The following is a 25,013-nucleotide window of genomic DNA, read 5'->3' as shown; positions in this document are numbered from 1 at the left end:
GGGTCTCGCTGCATGAAAGTACACTGATTTGGGCTCTGAGAGCATAAAGCTTTAGGAAGGTATTCCCGGGAATATCCTAGCAACTCCATCGCCCCCTCAGAACAGCAGGCAATTGAGTTCGTGATGGTGACTCAAGCAGACTTTTTAATCCTGATGTAAAGGAACCACACAACCCTGGAGAGGGAAATAAAAAGGGAATGGAGTGGAAAAGGCCTCCACCACCAGATGACTCATGCTCCACCGTTTGACTCGCCTGGCACATTACTCTGTCACTAAGACATGGAGGAGAGGCTCATTAGTCACTTTAATGAATTTTTCAAAGTAAGGATTCTCCCCTATAAATAACCATGAGCTCTGTTGCTCTAGTGTTTGTGTGTGAGCATATGACTCACCTTTCTACCATGCCAGGCAGTACCAACCATGTCATCTGCAAAAGAGACAAACAAAACATCAGTGAGGATGCAGGCTACAGAGAGAGTGGAGAGAACTCACCCACACAAACAGGGAGGGAATCACGAAACCACTCGCCACTTCTACAGACAGCAGTTATTTGATATACTCTGTATAATTTGCCGGCGGCAAGCGTGCTAAAAAGGAATCAGATGAAATTACTGGAGATAATACTGTAAATATTTTCAGTGAACTTGGCTAAAATTAGTCTTGCCTGAAATGTAACAGTGACATGCAGATCTTCAAACAATTAAGGCTTTATGGTGAAATCTATGTCTCCCAAAATACATTCTCAGAAAAGGACATATGTTATCACAAGAAATATCCTGCCTACCAAACTTACTCAAGCTTTTGAATCTCAAGAGATAAAATAACCTTTTCCTATCAAAAATGCCTTTAGAAGAATGCCATAAAGTGACATGTTGGCAAGTATTAGGTCTATCTTCACATTTATTTCTCTTGTTGCTCAAGCTAACTGTGAGTAAAATGCATCCTTAAAGAAAGTTGAAGTTATCTGTCATCTCAAATAACCAACAATGAAAACAAGGACACCAGCATTTTAACTTTTTTTATTTTTATTTTTGGCCGCACTGCAAGGCATGCAGGATCTTAGTTCCCAGACTAGGGATAGAACCCACACCCCCTGCAGTGGAAGCATGGAGTCTTAACCACTGGACTGCCAGAAAATTCCATGGACACCCACATTCTTAAAGGACTTCATAGTTGTTGACTACATACATATACTATGACGAGAGAAAGTACTTCTAAACTCTGTTTTAAGATATTATTAACTAAGAAAAGTTAAGACAGCCACTGGCTTAGTCAAGGCCACGTCATAGTTAAGTACTGAGGTTGGAGTATGAACTCTGGACTCCAGAATATCATCAGTTCTCTAAGAAACAAATGCTGTTTTGTTACAGAAAAGTTTGCATGCATGCCAACCATAGGAACTTTAAGCTTTCTATCTTGAATAATGTCTTAATTAAAACAGCACTCTGACGAGCAGAGAATTTTTTTCCTAGAAATATTTTGAAGAAAGGAAATGCATCCAGACTTGACCAACGTAGAATCTGCTCTGGAGTACTCCCAACCCAGATATCAACCTTGGGGCCATTGCGTACACTTCTCCAGGAAGAACACGAATTCAAACTGACACTGCGTCATAAAAGGTAGACTAACACACCGGCAACTTCTAAACAGACAAAGTGGTGTCTTCAAAGCCTAGGGGAATCATTTCAACAGAAGTATCTAGATTTGGTCAAATCTTCCAGATTAAAAAAGGAGAGACCCTAAGAAAGAGTTTGGCCTGAAGCGTTCCCTGTCTCCCTCCTACATATACATATAAGTATGCGCTTACATATAAGTCTGCGCTGGCGTTTTTTGGGTTTCTTTTGTTTGTTTTTGCCTGCGCCGCACTGCATGTGGGATCTTAGGTCCCCAACCAGGGATGGAACCCGTGCCCCCTGCAGTGGAAGCACAAAGTCTTACGCACTGGACCGCCAGGGAAGTCCCTCTATGCTTTTCATATTAAACTCATCTTCATAGAAGGATGGGGCAAAGAATGCCAAGTGTCTCTCAACATTCATTCTTTCCTTAATATAACAATTGAATTTTCAGTTGGATATGCCGGCCATAAAAACTGTATTTTCTGCATTCTCTCTCACAGGGCATGTGGCCCTATAACTATGTTCTATCTGATAAGATGACAAGTAATACATGCGATTTCTTGGTCAGGCCCTTAAAGGAGGAAAAAAATACATGTCCTCCTCTGTGCCTGTTCCTCCTCTTGATAGCTAGAAAGTAGATGTGATGGAAGGAGCTAAAGCAGCCATCCTAGACCCCAAGGTGAAAGCCATGTGCTAATGGTGGCAGAGCTGTGAGATAAAAAGAGGCAGGATCTCTAATGATTGTGGAGCTCTTATGCCAAACATTGCTTACCCACCTAGCCTTTTATCTAACAGAGAAATAAATTTCTATTTTATTTAAGCCATTACTAAACCTCTGCTACAGCAGCCAAACCAATATTCTAACTGACATAACTGACCTTGTGAGTTGTTAAAGACCAACCAGTGTTAACATTTTATGACTTAAAAGAGAAACAATCCCCAAAGCAAACTCAATCAGAAATTCTGCTGACAGCCCAAATGGCTTCAATATTTTATAGTTTGTTAAAACACGACCCTATTTCTTTGCTCTTCTAGGTCTGCTTGACTCAAGTCAGAATGTGCCCACTCACCCTCAGACCAAACGGTATGGAACTGGGCTTCCCTGGTGGCACAGTGGTTAAGAATCCACCTGCCAATTCAGGGGACACAGGTTCAAGCCCTGGTCCAGGAAGATCCCGCAGGCCACGGAGCAACTAAACCTGTGCGCCACAACTACTGAGCCTGCGAGCCACAACTACTGAAGCCCGCGTACCTAGAGCCCGTGCTCTGCAACAAGAAGCCTGTGCGCTGCAACTAGAGAAAGGCTGCGCACAGCACCGAAGACCCAACACAGCCAAAAAAAAAAAAAAAAAAAGAAACCCCCAAAACTGTATGGAACCAAGTCAAAGAAAAAGCTGAGTTCAAAGTTTATCCTTTCAACACAGTCAGCTCTTCTCTTTTCAGATTAAATAACAACTCTTCAAATCGGCTTACATGTCTCCTAAGATTTATGTTTTTATAGGAGTATAGGAATCACTCCACATGTAGCAATAGCTGCTGAATGTTTAAGGCAATGTGGTATGTAGTCAGGCCAAAGAGCTAATCCTAGCCCTTCCACTTCCTAGCCATGTGACCTCGAGTTTGTTTCTTACCCTCCTCTGCAGTCCTTATGTATTAAATGAAGAAGGCATCTACATCACAGCTTATTATATTCTGAATTTCATATAAGGTGATGAACATAACGGACCTAGCACAGAGTGCACCACGGAGTAAGCCCCTGAAAGGAAATTAAGTCCCTTATTGCCAGCGTGCACTCTTCTTTCAGGACACAGCACCACTAAGTATGTAGGCCTCCCTTAAGTATGTTGTGCCCAACACAGTTTAGAGCCAAAAACAGTGACACATTTTGAGGTCATCCAATTCAACTCACCACACAGAAATTTCTGGACGGTTCCAGCAATTTTTTAAAGTGCCTCAATTGGGAGCTTCTTAGGGTAAAAGAATTGTTCTAAAATTAGAGTGCCATGATGATTGCAAGATTGAGTAAATTTACTAAAAACCATTCAACTATACTCTTAAAATGGATGAATTTTAGAGTATATAAACTATCCCTTGATAAAGTTTTTTTAAAAAATCTCAATAAGCATATGGACAAGAATTAAAGAACTGGAATCACAAAATACATCTGATGTTACTTTATCAGACACAGGAAATAAAACAGCTCTCAAAATGCTCTATGCATTATCAACTCATGGCCTGGAACAATGCGAAGTAATAAACAGGCATTCTTCCATTCAGTAGAAGACATGTTAGTTACTTGAATCAGGGTTGGGTGATGGGAGCTCACGACTGAGCAGGAGAACAGATATTTATATAAATAAATCATTACATGACAATGCTATGACTGGGACAATAGGAGTAAGGACAGAGGGCACCAACGCTTAGGAGAGGGACTAGTTACGACCGGGGAAACAGGTAGAGCTTCACAGATTACGGTTCAGTTAAGTTCTGAAAGAATAAATAAGAGTTCACTAGGCAGAAAAAAAATTCTAATCAAGGGAATAGAATGCAAACAGCTGCAGGAAATTACAATATGCTATAGAATTAACGCATTTAAAAAAAGTTTTTGTTGAATGGATGAAATATACAAAGAAGTAAAAATATGTGCATCCTATTATATACATCATGCAATGTGCATATCATACGTCACAGACAGCTTCCCATGCTAGTATTACAAGCAGACATACATCAGGCATGGTAACAGTTGTGGAGGATTTTCTTTGTAAGGATAGATTATATGCATTCTTAGCCGTATCTGAAAACATTTTTTTATTTAGTACATTTCATCAGGGGACCATAATGCTTAGCTAATGTATTATAAAGAGGTCCCCAAGCATTTTGTGAAAAGAAGCTATTATGCAGTTCCCCGAAGTCCGGAGATCACTAGAAACAGGATGAGGAAGGAGAAGACTGATAATAAAAATGTTCTCACCTAGGAGTAGGCGTGTGTGTCTCTGTGTGTGTGTGTGTGTGTGTGTGTGTGTGTATGCGTGTGCGCATGCACAAGCGCATTTGCAGTAAGGAAATGAGACTTGTTAAGTGCAAAGTAGATAAGTAGAGTTGACAGGGGTAGCCACTAACTGTTCAGCTTTCCTACACAAAAGGAGAGAAGGGATGGGATTTGTAGACACTGATCAATCTGGAGAACTACCAGGAAAGTCTACAAGATCTGCTGATGGATTCCTTTATTCTGACCAGGGATCTCAGTACCATTTGAATATTTAATAAGCAGTCGTGCAGAGTTTTAAAGTTCAACTCAGGTTTTTCCCCAAGATAAACATTTACACATTACATATTATGTACACATACATACAGTCCAATAAGAAATATCACCTTAAGCTGGGATATTAAGGGAATACAAATGCACACATTGGGAGCTATTTTTTCCTTACACTGTGCATGTCATATATTAAATGTCTCCTTTCTGAATGGCAAAGATTATACAGGAAATGATCAGAGACGAAATAAAACCCCATAAGATATAATCTGACTTACAAAATTATATCAACAGCATGCTAAACATTAAATCAGTCTTGATGGTCATCAATGTGTGGACATCTTCAAAATATAGTCTTTTTTCTCCCCATCTCACTGAGATATAATTGACATATAACTTTTTATTAGTTTAAGGTATACAACATAATGATATATATATATATATATATATATAGTGAAACGATTACCACAATAAGTTTAGTTAACATCAAAAATATGGAACACCTCGGGCTTCCCTGGTGGCGCAGTGGTTGAGAGCCTGCCTGCCGATGCAGGGGACACGGGTTCGTGCCCCGGTCCGGGAAGATCCCACATGCCGCGGAGCGGCTGGGCCCGTGAGCCATGGCCGCTGAGCCTGCGCGTCCAGAGCCTGTGCTCCGCAACGGGAGAGGCCGCAGCGGTGAGAGGCCCGCGTACCACAAAAAAAAAAAATATATATATATATATATATATATGGAACACCTCACAAATCTGCATGTCATCCTTGTACAGGGCCATGCTGATCTTCTCTGTATCATTCCAATTCTAGTATATGTGCTGCTGAAGCGAGCACTAAAATATATTCTTTATACAGGTGAATTAAAACTCAAGAAGTTTTAATAACTTAACCCAAAGGAAGAAGCAGTGTTTTCAGTACCTGGCTATTAAAGGGCCAGAAGTACTTGTTGGAATGCTCAATGACCAAATGATTCATCAGCAAAAGCAGAAATCCACTCATGAAGAAGTTATATTCTTTTGCACTGTTCATTGGTTTCTCCTCTTAAATTGTGACTCTACATTATTTTTCCTTGCCATAAAATAGACCATCTTCTCCGATCTATCAAATATAACAACACTGAAAAGCCTAAGAAGAGTTAACCTGAAATCTGCCGGCTTTTATAAAATTGATTAATGCCTTTATTTATACTTAAATTATCTTTCCTTCTACTCAGAATACACGTCATAATAAATTCAATTTCAAGCCTTCTTTATCTGGCTATGTGTATACAAGTAACTCAGTATTCTGTGTTTAAGTAGAGAGGCTTCACTACGTTAACATCAAATTAAATTCTCTTTTTTATTTGTTTATTTATTTTTTTGCGGTACGTGGGCCTCTCACTGTTGTGGCCTCTCCCGTTGCGGAGCACAGGCTCCGGACGCGCAGGCTCAGCTGCCATGGCTCATGGGCCCAGCCGCTCCGCGGCATGTGGAATCTTCCCGGACCGGGGCACGAACCCGTGTCCCCTGCATCGGCAGGCTGACTCTCAACCACTGCAACACCAGGGAAGCCCCTAAATTCTCTTTAACATCAAGTTTTACAAAGGATATTTAAATTAAGCTATTAGTATTCTCATTTTACTTTATATGCATCAATTGGTATCTTGATATCTGGTTATTTATACCATACACCAAGTGTTTCTGTGAAATCTCACTATCTATCTGAACTCCATCTCACAGCCTATAGGCTGTTTCTGGAGTTAACTCAATATGCTCATTTTAGGCCATCTGCAGGTGATAATTGCTGTACTAGGAAGATGTTTGTTCCTCTTAAGATACCGCTAAAATAAGGTTACCATAACTTGTAAGTTCAGTGGTTGAGAATATTAGAAAACTAGTAGTAAACATGACTTCTTGTTTTCTTCTATGTTAAGGCTGTTTCCAAAAGTATACAGCAAACAATTTAAATTTAATTCTTTCCTAAAAAGTAGATAAAAGTCCTGTAATAGTACCTCTACAACAATGGGAGCTTTAAATTCTTGCAGAAGAAAAAAAACAAATGTTTCCTCTCTATGTATACTTTTTATGACAGTTTCAACAATCCTTACCACAAAAAAGTCCTAGATGTCTACAATCAAAGGGAGAAAGGTCACTATATGTTATCTCATACCAAGATATCACATCACTTTGTATGCAAGCCGGCCATAGAGTATACACATATACAAAGATAAATGAGTCTTCACCAACAATAGCTCAATTTACAATTCCTCTTAGAGACACCACATATTCTACTCAAGAGTGAAATATCTACTGGTATTTATTGCCACAACTACGTATATCCTGGCTGGGAAATAAATAAGAGTCTGATTTACTTCATACAAAATCAAAATCAGTATTATTAGATCATTCAGTTGAGATAAGCTGACTCAAAAATGCATTGGCTTGATGAATTGGGAGATTGGGATTGACCTATATACACTAATACGTATAAAATGGATAACTAATAAGAACCTGCTGTATAAAAAAATAAAAGTTTTTTTAAAATGCATTGGCTGGCCTAGAAAAATCCTTGCAGACATTATACTAAAATGTATCCATTGTAGTATTCTGGAATATTTATCATATTTTTGGCAACTGCTTGTATTGCTTTTGTAATTAGAAGAGCACCCACAATCAGTGTCATTTCTAAAAGAAATTAACATGAATACACTTTTTTTCTTTTCATTTCTTTGGCATCAGTAATCAAGAGTTTGTAGAAGGAACCTTATTTTATACTCAAAAGCCAATCCGAGTTTCCCACTTTTTAGTTTGGTATGAAAACTGATAACACAAGCAAATTATGCAATTATTTCACAAGCAAATAATTTCTTTTTACAAGCAAATTATTTTTAAGATTAATTTTATTTAAGATTTATTTTTTCAAATATTATAGGTGTACAATTGACCAAAACAATGTAAGTATAATCTAAACTTTGATAGTTATTACAAAAAAAGTAAAATTTTATGAGGAATATATATATATATTTTTTTAATATCATGTAACCTGTGGTGTTTGGTCATATTTTGGAGAGAATAGTATGGAGAAAACACTACTGTATAGTGTTCAAAAAGATAACTAAAAACCCAAGTGAAAAGATTAAAATTCAAGATACTTTAGTAAAATAAGAAAACAAATACTGACACCTGTATCACCATTATATATAAATAGGAAGTGTAACAACTTGCTGTAGAATCTGGGCAAAGCCCCAGGAATCCAGGCTATTAGTGCAAATAATTAGGACACCACAAATAGCCATTTTGTCCACTTCTGCCCTGCCCTCTACCCCAGAGAAACCTGCTTGGAGTAAACAGGATCTGAATTCAAGCAACTGAAAAATGAACCCACACAAGTTAGAAGGAAACAGGTGCAAGTGCCTTAAGCAAATTTTCAACTGGAATCATTAGCAGTAATTTTAAAATCACAGTATAATGGCGAAAAGAATTACGTAAAGTAACAACGATGTTACACTATGCCTGTTTTGGAGAAATGAGGTGGTAACTCCACTGAAGTCACACTAGAATGACACAGCACACATTTCCTTTGACAAACGGTATAATTTGAGCTCTGTGGTACCAAGAATACAACTTAATTGAAATTCTTAGAATCTCACCTGTATGGCTAACAGAATACTTACTGCACAGGGGGTGAAAAGCTTAATGAGATAAAGTTTTTAGAGTGCTTTGAGATCTCTGAGCATTGTTTGGTTTTCTTCTCTATTAATGTTTAGGTCTTTGTGGAAGTTATGAGCCCTCCTTGCCATTTCCCCTCACCCCATATTACTTAACCTGAAATTCAGCCCCACGCCATAAAAAACTTTTCCTTTTATAATAAATTCTGGTTTGATTTTGTTAAAATAATTAACAAAAAAGAACTTTCCAGAACAGAGAACTGAATGCCAATTAATTATAATGAAACTAAAGCCATAATTTATAAACTCTAAACAAAAAACATACCGATTTTCTAAGGTTAGCATTTTATAATATGCTAAGAGTTTCTATTACTTACGTTTTCCCCAAATAAGCTGACTTCTCCAAAAGTGACAGATTTAGGTAGGAGAAAATAATTCCTAAAGTTCTCAAAGAGATTTTTACATTTTCACCCATTTATAAGGCATTTCTCCTATAAACTAGCTTTACTTGGAGCTGGAAAGGACCTTAGAACCAATCTCCAACTACTCCCTCATTTTTTAAGATGAAAACTATAGAAAGAGTGGTTGTCATGTAGTTTGGCAAACCCATCATTTTGTGGTTGTGCCTGAAGCAGCCCATTCCTATGAGACTCTAAGGGCTAAATGTGCCCCCAAATTTGGAAAATTTTAAGAGCTTAATGATAGCTGCTTTCAAGTGGATTAAAAGACTCTAGATATTAACTTGGAATGTCTTCATTCTGAAAAGCCCTGGGTGGGGGCAATGGTGAGGGTCATACTCTCCTTCCTACAGTTTATAAATTTCCTACTGTTGTTAACTTGAATTCTTGGCGCAGAGTCGGGAGGATAAATTCTTAGCATAATCCCTAAATTAAATACAACTAGACTGCTGAACAGAGATTCTTCTGATGGATTTCCAAATTAATACAGGGCTCCCCCTACTGGTCACATGCCAGTGGCAAATCCATGTAAGAAAAAGTAAACAAGCGCTTCTCCTGTGCGTTTTCACCCATCTGTCCATCCATCCAAACATTGATTATTATTGTCTATCCCATGGGCAGGGCATAGCATTATGGCTAAGTGACGTACAATGAATACATAGTGGTATTATGAGAAAAAAACTGACTTTTCAAAGGCATGCAAAGGGCCTCATACTCCAAGTGATTTGATTTCAGATAATCATAGGGATGGAAGAGATTGATTTAGTCAAAGCCATTCAAATTCTTCAACTCAACCAAGCAAGCAATGATTCAGTTTGAGTAGACTGAATACTTGGAGTTACTGAACAGGGGAACAGGAACTCCAATGTCTAAAAGGTCCAGGTGGGTAACATAAATGAGTGCTTAAGTCAGACTAGTGGGGACTGTGGTGATCTGGAGAGTGCAGGCCTAATTACTCAGCATGCTCTGCTGTTACTCAGCTCTAATCACTTGTTGCCATGCAGCAGTTCAGGTCTATGTTACCCTAGTCTTAGATTTTTCCCAAGAGAAGCTAGAAATTTGGGTATGAAATGTCCCAATATGAAAACACAACTGGAGCCAACCAAAATATGTTGGTAGGCACATCCAGCCCACAGACAACTGATTTGCAACCTCTGGCCTAGAATCAGAAGGGAACTCACCTTTTATCACTGGGGATAAAAAGTGAGTTGATTTGCAAAATACTTAGGAGGCTGAACTAACTAGCCTTGATTAGATGTGTGTGTGCACGCATGTGCCTGCGTGTGATGTCACGTGTCCCTTCTCCATGCTAAACATCTCTAGTTCTTTCAACCACTCCTAATAAGACATGGTTTCAAGTTTCCACTTTGGCTGATTATCTGATGAAGGAAGAACTAAATTCTGATCCCCTGCTTAATACTCCTCCTCCCCATTCCCAACTAAAACAAACAAAACTCAGTGGTACTTCACTGTAAGTGGAAGTTGTTAATAAATTTCTCCTTGGGTCACACCTCCACCCACCTCCTTCTCTGCTCTAAGAAAGGTAATAAAGAAGGTTGGGACATCCCCTCTATTTGTCAGAATGATGGTCTGGAAATCTCCTAAGGGATCCATGTGTAGGAAGGGCCACTCCCTATCGTACGCTGTATTCACCAAGCCCAGTTGCAGCTTCAGGGCCCAGTACCTTCAGAAGACTTAGGTAAACTGTGGGAAGTGCAGGTAATATGGTTTGGGCCATGTTCATTTGAAAAGGAGTGTAGAGTCTATGGGGTCTTGAGGTCCTAAAACTGTCTGTCATTAAAGGAATCAAAGATAGTCAGGCCTAGAGAAGGAAGGCAACACCGAATGTGGCAGATGTTAAAACAAGTGATCTCAAAACAGTAACAAACAATGCAAAGAAGACCTGCGTCAGAACCTGTCTTTGGATTGGTGCTCAGTGTGCTACCTGTTTGAAAGTGGACTTGTATATACCTGTCTCTGGAGTTTTGGCACGTTCCCCATTTTCCATGATTTCTCTAATAATAACCAATAGCAATACAACAATTTCATTTGCAAACTCTCCATATTCTGAGATGGAAACCCCTTCCAGGCATAAAACTGAAACTACTGTAGAAGGGTGTAGCTCAATAACTGGAGGGTTAATTATCTCTAAACTCCGGGCTTCCCTGGTGGCGCAGTGGTTGAGAGTCTGCCTGCCAATGCAGGGGACACGGGTTCTGAGCCCTGGCATGGGAGGATCCCACATGCCGCGGAGCAACTAGGCCCGTAAGCCACAACTACTGAGCCTGCGCGTCTGGAGCTTGTGCTCCGTAACAAGAGAGCCCGCAACAGTAAGAGGCCCGCGCACCGCGAAGAAGAGTGGCCCCCGCTTGCTGCAACTAGAGAAAGCCCTTGCACAGAAACGAAGACCCAACACAGCCAAAAATAAATAAATTAATTAATTTAAAAGAATTATCTCTAAACTCCATCACTTATGGTCTGAAGGTCATTGTTCCTAAGGCGAAATAAGCCTTACCTTAGATTTTAGTCACAGAACATCTGAAATCACAAGGAAAAAAGCCCTGGCTAGGAGGACCTTTCTTCCAATTGAAGGCTGATCTACCTGCCATATCAGTCACCTATGTAGAATTTCCACACCACTGCTCTCCTCACCTTCGCACGTTCCTGCTCTGCAGGAAATAAGAACAAGACTAAATTTAACCCTGAAGGTATTAAGAGCAAAACTGTAAAGCAAGCAACAAGGCTTCTAAATACCCCTTGGGTTACCTCAACTAACCTGGTAAAGGGAAAGCCCAGTTAAGCAGTCACTGAGAGAGAAGAAAGGAATAATCCTAAATTATTGGATAAGATGAAAAGTGAAATAATCAGATGGAACTGGGGAGACAAAGGCCTGGGAGAGCTAATCTGGGCTCTTTAATTGAACATCAGGGGTCTACAGTCACAACTATTCTTAATATTTCTTCCTCAATATTCTGGGGACCACTCATCGCCACTTCATCTGCTGATGACCTGTAATTCCCTCGGTCAGGATATTTCACTTCTGTAATTCCTCTACTGGAATGGGGGACTGATACGATTTTTATCATCTGACCTGTTGATACAGGATGGGAACACATGGACCAAGCACTAATCCTGGACCTGAAGGAAGGTCAAGCCAGGTCATTCAGTACTCATGAGGCAGCACAGGCTTCCAACCAGATGCTGGGCCCTACCCAGGAAATATCTCCAAACCCAAGGTCACAAGGGCAAGCTGACTTTTCCAATCTTTCCTGGCACACTTCTCAGATGGTCAGCCCCTATCATGTGGTTTGGTGAGGAGAAAAAACTTGGACCAATATTGATGGTGAGAAGAGGTTGTTCTCTTTCTCATATAAGCCTTTTTCGATACATTTATTAAGGCATTAGGCTGCAGACATCCATGACCTGGTTCCCCACATATCCAGCCACCAGAAAACCTTGTAAGATTCTAGAGCCAGACTAATTTTCATCTTTTAAGTTACCCCAGGGCTCCAAACAGCCACTGATACTGAAAATGTAGCCCTGGCCCTGCAACATAACACAGTCAACTAAAGGACAACAGGCACAATTCATCAAAATATACTATAGGGCAAATCACAGCAGCACGAAAGAACACTAAACCTGGGAGCGATAGACACAGAACTCCATCAAGGTGAATGCCCCTTCTCAGTACAAGATCAACACACATACCATAAAATACACATTGTCAGGCCACGCTGCCACTAGAACTGTCTTTCTAAAATGTACACCAGATCACACCTTGTTTCTACTTTAAGGCTCTCTGCCCTCTTGAGCACAGCACTCAAGGACCTGCACGATCATGTCCTAATTTACTTTTCTGGCCACTGCACACCACTCACCTCCTGCTGTTTGATCAAACCATATCCACACCTGAACGATCACTAGTCCACCGTGTTACAGAGATGGTAATGACCCGGATCCTGCCTATAGTACAGTGAAGACTAATTGGCTGTCCTCCAGATGTTACTAATTCCATGATGAATAAATCAAGAATTTTGAATTGTTTTTCCACTAAAAGTGCCTATCACAAAGGGACAGGAAAATGCATATCTACGTGAAAGATAAATTAAAGGATGATGATTTGGCTTAACGAAAAAGTGTTTTAAATAGCAAACTCCCTTAGTGCTTTGTCAATGGGATGTGACTTGCAAAAAGAGGCTCACGTATAAAAATTTTAAGCATATATCCAGCCCTTCTGCTGGTGATACTTCCCATCAGTATGGCTCACAATATGATAGGGCATGATGTTTAATAAGTTGGCATTTGTCTCTGACTCATTTCGTGGGAAAAAGTATCCATGCCCATGGGAGAAAGAGAAAGTGGAAGAGGAAGAATAAAGAGGTGGGAGAAGCATTTTATAATTTGTCAAGATACTAGGACTGGTGCATCATTATTATTTCATCGTTACTTCAAAGAAAACTGAGAGATCCTCTCCAGTGCTGTGGGACTGGTGGTGCTTCATCCGCATCTCCCGCCACTGTACTGCTCATCTCTGAGCAGGGCCACGTGGTGACCACCACCAGCACACGCGGATCTGTGCTCAGATGCTGCCTGAAGGATGCGGTGCGTGAGCGCAGAGCACAGCAAGCTGACTGGTTCTCACAGATCAAGGTCAGGACCTTGGCCTTTTATCACTACTATTCTGTAGACTGCCAGCCCAAAATGCATGTTTGGGAGACAGAGGAAGCCAGGGTTTTAGAGTGTAAGGGTATACAAACACAGAAGTACTGACAAGCAGGAGATCTCAGGGGAAGATACTAATGTATCTAGAGTAAAAACTTCGCACAGTTTATCTGATAGAGGAATTAAAATTATCAGGAGGCTAATTTGGAGCTAGCATTAACAATGCTATAGGATGGACCTAGAGTCTGACATACACAGTGAAGTAAGTTCAGAAAGAGAAAAACAAATACCGGACGCTAACGCACATATATGGAATCTAAAAAAACGGTACTCATGAACCTAGTGGCAGGCCAGGAATAAAGACACAGATGTAGAGAACAGACTTGAGGACACAGCAGGGGAAGGGGAAGCTGGCACAAAGTGATAGAGTAGCACTGACATATATACACAACTAAATGTAAAATAGATAGCTAGTGGGAAGCAGCTGCATGGCACAGGGAGATCAGCTCAGTGCTCTGTGACCACCTAGAGGGGTGGCATAGGGAGGGTGGGAGGGAGGCTCAAGAGGGAGGGGATATGGGGATATAGGTATACATACAGCTGATTCACTTTGTTGTACAGCAGAAACCAACACAACATTGTAAAGCAATTATACTCCAATAAAGATATTTTTTAAAACCCCACAATTCTATAAAATACGATTTAAACACTGGAAAATATTTTTCATGATTAACTCATTACAATATATTATGAAACACATGTACATAATAAAACACTCATTATTTTTTAACTCTCATTATTTTTAAGCATTTGGCCAAATGTATCAGAAAAGATTATTAAAACAATAGTACAAATCAGTCATTTCAAAAGGCAAAACCATAAAACAAACTATAGACTAAAAGTGATATTAATTTTGATCAAAAAATTTGCTTGCTATGGGAGTTCCCTGGTGGTCCAGTGGTAAAGAATCTGCCTTCCAATGCAGCGGATGCGTGTTCGATCTCTGGTCTGAGAACTAAGATCCCACGGGCCCCGGGGCAACTAAGCCTGAGTGCCACAACGAGAGAGCTGGCAGGCTGCAAACTACAGAACCCATGTGCTCTGGAACCTGTGAGCCACAGCTAGAGAGAAGCCTGCGTGCTGCAACAAAGAGCCCACACGCCGCTACAAAAAGATCCCACATGCCAAAACGAAGACCCGATGCAGCCAAAAAAAATAATAATTTGCTTGCTAAAAAAGTAACAGTTGCACATGTTTACTAAAAATCTTTATCACCTCTGAGTTTAACAAAGTAATAGAAACATTTTTTAGAGGCTTTAGTATGATCTGGGCACTATTCTAAAGAGGTTTACACATATTACCTTGTTTAATTCCCCAAACAACTCTGTGAGGTAACGAGAATTATCATCCTCAATTTATAGATGAAAAACTGAAGTACAGAGGGTAATTCACTCAAGGCCATATAACTAGTAAATGATGGAGTTATTTAATTAACTTGAAACCTCATACAGATTATTGAAGAACGATTACATTTACATAGTATGCCAAGGGAAATACCTTTAAAACTATACAGATACATGCACATTAACCACATTTTTTGTTTGTTTTGCTTTGTTTCTTTTAATTTCTTTATTTTTTGGGTGCACTGGGTTTTTGTTGCTGGACGCAGGCTTTCTCTAGTTGCGGCGAGCGGGGTCTACCCTTCGTTGCGGTGTGCGGGCTTCTCATTTCGGTGGCTTCTCTTGTTGCAGTGCACGGGCTCTAGGCGCGCGGCCTTTAGTAGTTGTGGCACGCGGGCTCAGTAGTTGTGGCTCGTGGGCTCTAGAGTGCAGGCTCAGTAGTTGTGGCACACGGGCTTAGTTGCTCCACGGTATGTGGGATCTTCCCGGACCAGGGCTCGAACCTGTGTCCCCTGCATTGGCAGGCAGATTCTTAACCACTGCGCCACCAGGGAAATCCCCTTAACCACATTTTAAAAGCATTAATTTTCTGCATGTGGGACTTGATCCAAAGCTAATCACAGATGCACTTGTTTGCATTGATAGTTTGCCTCACAAACTACTTGAGAAAAAATCTTGGTTAATAACAACAACGAAACAGATACAGCGATTATTTGTTTTATAAAATTATTTGTCATATTACAATATGATTCATTAGAGGTGCCTTTAGGTAGCAAGCTACCAAATGTTACACAGTGTGCATGCATCAACAATGTAGCTTTCTTTTTGGTAGAGCTGGTTTACCTGAATCAACCATATTGCTAAAGACTGAAATTATAAAGACTGAATTAACTACATACTTTAAAAGCAACATATATGTTACACAGGGAGAAGCATGGCCATATATGAAAAGCTGACCAAGGGTTAAGATTTTAGGGTCCTTTAACTTGAAATCAACCATGTAAGGGTTATGATTTCTCAGGAAATGAAGACCCAAGGAGAGCTTTTCTTTTAAATATCACAATAGAAAAAAGGATCAAGACTATGCCATCGAGTAAAAATTAATAATTACGTTCTTATTTATCTGGTCACTTCTAATAGTTTTGAGCTAAATGTTCTTTTGGTTTTCTTAAATTAGTATATAAGAGTTAATGAAAATAATTAGGCTTTTCCAACACTATGTTCAAATTTAAACTACCCAACATTACGTATGGAAATTCTGCCTCAGGCAATATTTTCTTCTCGTCTGGTATGTATAATCAAGGTGTGATATCTCATTGTAGTTACTGCTAAAATAGAAGGGGAAATGGGAATTCCCTGGCAGTCCAGTGGTTAGAACTCCATACTTCCACTGCAGGGGTTCGATCCCCAGTCAGGGAACTAAGATCCTGCATGTCGCATAGTGTGACCAAAAAAAAAAAAAAGAAGGGGAAATGGCGTTCAGATGCTCATACTTGCTATCTATTCGTCCTTTTATCATATATTAGCTGTGGTGTCTTTTGTTGGCATATACGAGTGACATGGCTATAATGAATGCCTAGCAACCAGAAATGAGAGTAGTTTTCATGTGTGGCTAATAAAAATCACTCTCATTACCCTTTGGTCCCACACTCCCCATACAATGCTTTCCCACAACCTTTAGCTCATCACCTTAAGTAGGCCACAGGGGATATGGAATGGAAACAATTTATCAGTGATGAATTATATGTAGATGAAAACTTTGTAAAACAATCTATCTTCAGCCTAAGTTAGTTTGTATAGTCCCAGGGCCTACTACGGTGCTTGCGTATAGGAGGCATTTCATAAATGTTCATTTGTTAAAAAGTAAAACTATACAGACACCCGTTTGGCATTTAGTTCTATTTCTTGAAGACACGAGGAAATAGATTGCTTTCATCTGGAATATGTACTTACATCAAAACAAGAGCTGACTGAAGTGAACAAACTGATTCAGTGTTTTTAAATAGAAAAAAAACAAAAGAAGATGACATATTTATAAAGAAGCTGCTTACCTTGCAAACAGAAAGAACATTAACATTTATCAGTTTCTTGATGGTCTGCAAAAGAAATATTGATAATTTTATATAGATTTGATCATGGAAGTAACCATATTAGATACATATGTAAGTGATCCAGAGATGCATTGAAAGTTTCCCCAGATACAATAAAGAACCTGGAAAATGAGAGGAGTTGGGGCAAAGAGGCAGATTTTATTTTACTCTGTGTTATAGTACTTTTCTACCAAATGCAGCAACTCATACTAATATACAAAATTCAAGGTATATGTACAAGTGAAATGTGCAAGCAAAAAGACATACTAAACCTAAAATAAATATGCAGTTTCCTCTCTGCTAACATGGAAAGGAGAAATTATTGAATCTAAGATTTTCATAATTTTTTTAAATTTACATATTCCTTCAATGATATGCTTTTCTAGTTTTTATTAAAGAATTATACATGCATCAAGGATATAGCTTTCATTTTGGTAGAGCTAGTTTATCTGAATCAACCATATTGCTTTATATTGATATTAACACATTTATGGTTTTTAAATTGATGTTTAGAATCCTGATACTTAAACAGAGCTGTTTTGATATAATAAAAGTGATAATAAAAAACTGGAGCTATTATTGAAGCTGGCCCTGTACAAATGAGGTGATAAATATTTTCTCATTCAATCCTTCTAACATCTCTGTAAAGCTGCCTATTTTACAGACAGGAGAATGGAGACTAAGTATGGTTGGGTCATTCCCCAGGTAACTCAGGTAGAGTAGAAGGACCAGGGTGTGAACCTCGGCCGTTAGTTGGACTCTAGTGCAGAGCCTGAACGTTATACCATGTTGTCTCACACACACCTACGTGCATTCTTTTGGTGACCATAATCTATAAAGAACGACTTACACTGTCCAAGTCAGGAACATCCAAAAAGTATTCCGGATACTCATATGACATTCCCACATTGTTCACTGAAATAAGACAAGATCATTAGCTGGCTAAAATATACATTTTAGAGATTTACTGAAAAAAAAGAGATTAAAGATATCAAGACTAAGACGATACATACAATTACATAAAATGCTGTTTACGTCTAGAATGACCTGTCCAAAATCTACCTGTAGGGACAGTTCAAATGTTTCCTCCTTCATTAAGCCTTTCTATACCCAACCCCTGGCAAAAGGACTTTTTATTTGCCTCTCAATTTCCCTAGCCCCTTGAAGTATATGTGTATTCTGCCTCTGTAATACAATTATTTGTAGATATTGCTTAACCCCTCTCTAGATCTTCAATTTTCATAGTGTAATAGAAAGAGTGGAAAGTACTATTATGTAGGAGACCGGAAACTTGAGTTCTACTTCTAACTGCTTCAGAAAATGTATGAATTGGGGTAAGTCACGCATGATACACATCTCAGTTTCTTTACCTCTTAAATGAGAGCTCATTTAATCATTCAACAAAATTTACCATTCATCTATGTGCAAGACGTGTCAGGAACTAGAAAAACCATAAAGAAAAAGGCAGTTTCTGGCATCATGGAGCAAACTATCCAGTAGGAAGAGAAAGGCACTAAACAAAAAGGATTAAAACAATTATTTCATTGCAAAGTACAGAGTGCTATGGGAGCCTGTCCCAGACCTCATCTGGGATACACGGGAAGGCTTAAAGTTCACAGCGGTTAAATAACTTGCGCAAGGTCATAGAGCAACGTAAGGCTAGGATTCAAACTCAGGAAATTTGACTTCAGAGGCTAGGCTCTTAACCACTACTTTAAAGCCATCCTATGCCTTGATTCAGTATTCAGTTCAGGAAAAACTGTGAGTAATAATTGGATAATAAACAAATCTGACAGCAATGTTTAATAAAACTGTAGAGCATCAGAAAGGAAAGGTTTCAGTCGCAAAAAGATAATGAAATTCCGGTCGTTCTGCTCAAGCTTATAAGGAATTGGGCCTGATAAACCTGATAGTAGTAATAGTAACTTTTTCAATAGACTAACAAAATTAGCAGTTCAAAGCAGTAAGAGTTCTATATTTAGCAGTAAGCCAGTCACTTCAGGCTGAGTCTCAAGATTTTACTGGTACAATTCGGTCAGGATGGCTTGAACAAGATCACTGAAACCTGTCTGAAAAGTCTGTAGGCAAAGGACAGTATCAAAGCAAACTGTATTTAATTCAGATTCTTGCCCATCTGAATAGGGATGGTATCTAAACAAAAAAATAATAGCAGGTTCAAATCCATTTTTTATTTTTATTTTATTCAAAAGGTTCTCCACCCACCAGCGGTCTAGGAATCAATCCTATAAAAGATCTGTTAACAATTAAGCCAAAACTAGTTGAAGGTGAGGGTTTATGTTCATTCAACTTTGTCTTAACCATCTACAGAATTTTAAAGGATGAATATCTTATTTACAATGTTACTTAGAGAAACAGCAACAACCAAAATATCTGTTAAAACACTATCCATAAACAAAATATTCTTTACAAAGTCAGTTTAAGATGACAGAATCCTCAAGGAGAGGTTTTTGCCAAATTGTAACATTCTTCACGATTTCAAGAAAATGCTGTCGGGGACTTCTCTGGTGGTCCAGTGGCTAAGACTCCACACTCCCAAAGCAGGGGGCCCGGGTTCCATCCCTGGTCAGGTAACTAGATCCCACATGCCGCAACTAAAAGATCCTGCATGCCGCAACTAAAAGATCCCACGTGCCACAACTAAGACTCAGCGCAGCCAAATAAACAAATAAATATTATTTTTAAAATAAAATAAAGAAAATGCTGTCACATACAGCAAACTCCATCTCTTTTCACTCTCCTGTATCTAGAAAACTTTCTATCTTCAGATCTCTTTCTAGCCCATGGAAATACTAATGCTCTATTTCAAAACTGTAAAGAAAATTGACTAGTGTAATTATAAATATTTAAAGTCCAGATATGGATTAAAGAAAAATATCCAGGAACTTTGTAAGCAGCACAGTTAACTCTGCAATCTTTACAACTTCTGTTACAAGGCCAAAGTCAAGGTAAAGAAGCCCACACATAACTAAGCAAGCAAGGAAGTGTTACTCTGGGTAAGGCTGTATTTACAACAGAAAATCTTCAGATCTGTCTCTGCTAATCGAGCAAAGGAAGCCATCAAAGCTATCTACTCATACAGTGAAAACGTGACCATCTATATTTAACACGACTCTAAAAGAAAACACAGTCAACACTGAGAACGTTAACCCAAAGAAATAAACAGCATCATGTATAAGGGTTATACTTTTATAACCAAAATTACACACAGAAAAGAAAAAGGTGTTAAAGCTGGAACAGATCTTTCAGAGCAATGAGCCTGACTTTATGAAGAAAAGTACACGTCAAGGTCACACTGGCAAGTTGTCCTTTACTAGGGACTAGGACTCTTAAATCCCTTCCTGCTTTATTAGCTGCTGCACATTTTGCTAGTGGAATATATGCTACCCATATTGTCTTCACAATAAGTAATCACTTCAGGGTGCTATTATTTAAGAGTTAAAGGAAAACAACTGTGCTCTCAAACAGTTATTTCCATAAATTGCACAATAATGTGAATCTTTTGGAAAGGGCAAACTCATTGCAATTTTATCTTGAGACATTAGGTGGCAGAAACAGCAGGCGGAAAGCTTTCAGGGACTTGGAAAAGGAAGAAAACAGGCTTTGGGTAGGAGGGAAGGATGGAAATATTTCCATTATAATTTAATCTCATTTAGAATGGGTGCATGCAATGCCATCTTCTTATATTAGAGGATTCACTATAGGATTCACCAAACCAAACAATGCCACAAGTTGTTCCAACATTTTTCAGATAGTTGAAAATCCCTCTTAAATGGTAGCATTTTAAATTGGCGTTAAACATCTGTTCACCAGTGAGTTTTCTTGAACACTTCAAGTGAGGCACCAGAGGCAGATTGAGCATTTTCTGTTCAATGACCTGAAAAAGCCTTTTAACTCGTGTAACACACCATGTCTTTCAGAAAACGAGGTATGTCCATACAATCTCAGAATTCCAACCACCATAGGACCATGAACATATAAACTACTTCCCATCAGTTTCTCAGTGGAGTTCCAAGATTGGGAGGAGCTCAACAGAAGAGGTGAGGCAGATGGAGAACAGAGGTGAAGACAGACCAAGAACAACGACGGGTAAGTGGAAAGAAGGAGGTGGCGAGATCCTCGCAGGGAGGAACCGTCAGTGCGCCGTGTTCAGCAGTGCTCTCCACGTTCGCCATCCAGAACTTTCTTAAACACCAATACTGATACGTACAGTACTTTAGACTCAGAAAATACACAGAGTATTTCTGAATGTTATATATATAAATATTCTAAATTACATCATACTACTATTTAAAAATCACTTCCACATCTCACACTTTTTAAAAATGACAGGAACATACACAAGATTTGTTTCTTCTAAATTCGTTTGCTGCTGCTTCTGACCGCACTGGACTTAGAATCCTTTATCAAAACCAGCTGCTATAGAGATAATGATGTCATTAGGAAATTAGATTTTTGGTAACTGGGTTGGGCATGCGGGAGGAGCAAATGACAATAGATTAGTAGAGAATAAAAGTCCATCTGAACAAACACAATAATAACAGATATGGGTAACCACACAGAGACCACCTTCAACCGGCTATCTTTTCCAGATTAATCAGACATAAGAAATCAAGGTGGTTTAAAAATACACTGCCTACAAACACATGAAAGGAGGCTCAACATCACTAATCATTAGAGAAAGGCAAATCAAAACTGCAATGAGGTATCACCTCACACCAGTGAGAATGGCCATCATCAAAATATCTACAAACAATAAATGCTGGAGAGGGTGTGGAGAAAACGGAACCTTCTTGCACTGTTGGTGGGAATATAAATTGATACAGCCACTATGGAGAACAGTATGGAGGTTCCTTAAAAAACTAAAAATAGGGGCTTCCCCGGTGGCGCAGTGGTTGAGAGTCCACCTGCCGATGCAGGGGACGCGGATTCGTGCCCCGGTCTGGGAAGATCCCACATGCCGCGGAGCGGCTGGGCCCGTGAGCCATGGCCGCTGAGCCTGCGCGTCCGGAGCCTGTGCTCCGCAACGGGAGGGGCCACGACAGTGAGAGGTCCGCGTACCGCAAAATAAAATAAATTAAATAAATAACTAAAAATAGAACTACCATACGACCCAGCAATCCTACTACTGGGCATATACCCTGAGAAAACCATAATTCAAAGAGAGTCACGTACCACAATGTTCACTGCGGCTCTGTTTACAATAGCCAGGACATGGAAGCAACCTATCAACAGATGGATGGATAAAGAAGATGTGGCACATATATACAGTGGAATATTACTCAGCCATAAAAAGAAACGAAATTGAGTTATTTGCAGTGAGGTGGATGGACCTAGAGACTATCATACAGAGTGAAGTAAGGCAGAAAGAGAAAAACAAATACCATATGCTAACACATATATATGGAATCTAAAAAAAAAAGGGGGTTCTGAAGAACCTAGAGGCAGGACAGGTATAAAGATGCAGACGTAGAGAGTGGACTTGAGGACACGGGGAGGGGGAATGGTAAGCTGGGACGAAGTGAGAGAGTGGCATGGACATACATACTCTACCAAATGTAAAACAGATAGCTAGTGGGAAGCAGCCACATAACACAGGGAGATCAGCTCGGTGCTTTGTGACCACCTAGAGGGGTGGGATAGGGAGGGTGGGAGGGAGACGCAAGAGGGAGGAGATATGGGGATATATGTATATGTATAGCTGATTCACTTTGTTATAAAGCAGAAACTAACACACCATTGTAAAGCAATTATACTCCAATAAAGACATAAAAAAAAACACTGCCTAATGGTTGGGCTTCCTAATATATACGAAATAATGCAAAGTCTTCTGTATCTCCTTATCATATCAAACTAGAAAATATTATAGTAAGTTTACATTTTGGTCACATTTGTAGTTGGATACACTAATGCAGTTCAAGCGCCCATATAAAGCCTAGAGAAATGGAAAACCTATTAGAGTTCGCTAATAAAAATGAATTTTAAAAAATGCTACCTCACTATATTTCAAAATATACTGAATTTTAAAAATGTAGGGGCTTCCCTGGTGGCGCAGTGGTTAAGAATCGCCTGCCAATGCAGGGGACACGGGTTTGAGCCCTAGTCAGGGAAGATCCCACATGCCGCGGAGCAACTAAGTCCGTGCACCACAACTACTGAGCCTGGACTCTAGAGCCCGCAAGCCACAACTACTGAGTCCACACGACACAACTACTGCAGCCCGCGCACCTAGAGCCTGTGCTCCACAGCAAGAAAAGCCACCGCAATGAGAAGCATGCACAATGCAACAAAGAGTAGCCCCCACTCATCACAACTAGAGAAAGCCCGCACACAGCAACGAAGACCCAATGCAGCCAAAAAAAATAAATTAAAAAAAATAAAAATGTAGACCAAAGTAACAGCACAAGGGAGAAATACCTCCTGTCTTAAGCTTTTGAACTAGGAGGGGATGGATCTTGGAGTCCAACAGACCCAGGTTTCAGTCCTGGCTCTACTACTACCAGATCTTAACAAGATGCGGGTGATTTCACCCCAACAAGCCTCAGTTTCCTCATCGCCTTTATATATAAAATAGGGGTAAGAATTAAATGAGATAATATGCATAAAATCTCTAACCCAATGCCTGGAACATACTAGTATGTTAATAAATGGAGGAGAAAGAGTTGTTATTGTTGTGTGGTCATTTATTCAACAAGTATTCACTGAACTCCTATTTTGCACCCAACGCTACCATAGGGGCTGCAGCAAGACAACCAAGGTCTCTCTGTTTTTACTGTTCGCGACCAGCACTGAAGTGGAGAGATCCTTCTAAAAGAGAGCTCTAGGCAACAGTTAACCAGAATAACTTTATACTGATTGAATTTATCCTAATTGTTCCTTTACCCGCTTTACTTCATTCGAGAGTATCTAATCTTACAGTCTGCAGAGTTTGGAAAGTGATGCAAAGAAAATTTCTTCTTTGCCTTATTTAACATATTGCTGTAGCTAGCACATGTTCATACTCTGACAGATGATATTTGGAACACCAAGTAAAACATTTTGCAAACTTTACAGTTTTCCTACACTTGCGAGTAGCAATTTCTAAATAAAAGAGAGTTTACAAGGCTTTAAATCTGCAGCACTTTTACTCAGAAATTGAAAAATTAAGATCCAGTCAGAAGCAACACAACAGAACATTTCACCTCAGCTGTTTAATTATAAATTGCTACGTGACGCTCATTACAAAACCACATAAGATTTGCCATACATAAAGTTGGAAGACAGGATGAGGAAAGAAGGATGGCAGAAGGTTGGTAGTTAAATCTCAGCGAACGGGAGGAATACGTATCAATTTCATGAATTACAGTTCTACTTACATTTCTGAAATCACAGCTAATTACCCAGTTTTAAGTTAAAGGTTTTGCTTTAATTAATACCGTTAGTGGTTTCCGAATAAAAGGAAATACATATGAATTCAAAGTCTTATTCTCACTTTGGAAATCCAATCTCATTCAATACATCTAATGGAACTATAAGACACTATACTTAGTCTAATAATGTTCCTGATCAATCTCCTAAAAGTTCCATGTACCTATTCTGCTTGCCATGATTGGCTACATCAGGCTTGTGCTTCATTCAACACAAAGGAGGGCATTTATACCGGATGCCACCATCTACTTGAAACTCCACTTGGCTTTCTTACAGCTCTCTCAAGTTTAACATAACCCAAAACGAAATCATCATTTTTCTCTACAGAACTGTCCTGGCTCACAGTCTCCTGTCTTAGAGAAATAGCAGCCAGTTGCTCAAGCTGACCTGGAGGTTGCTAATTAGCAACTGTATAACCCTGGACAATGTATTGAATCACTGTAAGCCTGTTTTCTGTCTGTAA

General features: G+C 39.4%; 1 protein-coding gene and 1 non-coding gene across 3 annotated transcripts in view; both read right to left on the bottom strand.

The window, feature by feature from the left end:
* Window positions 1-25,013, bottom strand: part of HSD17B12 (hydroxysteroid 17-beta dehydrogenase 12) — a 165,799-nt gene that overhangs the window by 26,755 nt on the left and 114,031 nt on the right. For both annotated transcript variants that reach the window (XM_029207055.1, XM_029207053.1), the window contains exons 5-7: window positions 17,976-18,040; window positions 17,087-17,131; window positions 393-427 (exon numbers count right to left, since the gene is read on the bottom strand). In XM_029207055.1, coding sequence (XP_029062888.1) covers window positions 393-427; window positions 17,087-17,131; window positions 17,976-18,040 — 145 coding nt within the window. The remainder of the gene's footprint in view (window positions 1-392; window positions 428-17,086; window positions 17,132-17,975; window positions 18,041-25,013) is intronic.
* Window positions 5,598-5,703, bottom strand: LOC114887871. The gene has a single exon (XR_003791632.1). It is a non-coding gene; the product is annotated as a U6 spliceosomal RNA (small nuclear RNA).

Source organism: Monodon monoceros, unplaced genomic scaffold (assembly GCF_005190385.1).
Source record: "Monodon monoceros isolate NGI ecotype Baffin Bay Population unplaced genomic scaffold, NGI_Narwhal_1 Super_Scaffold_7, whole genome shotgun sequence".
Lineage (NCBI taxonomy): Eukaryota > Metazoa > Chordata > Mammalia > Artiodactyla > Monodontidae > Monodon > Monodon monoceros.
Note: the sequence above shows the minus strand (reverse complement) of the source record. Positions and strands in the feature narration are given on the sequence as shown.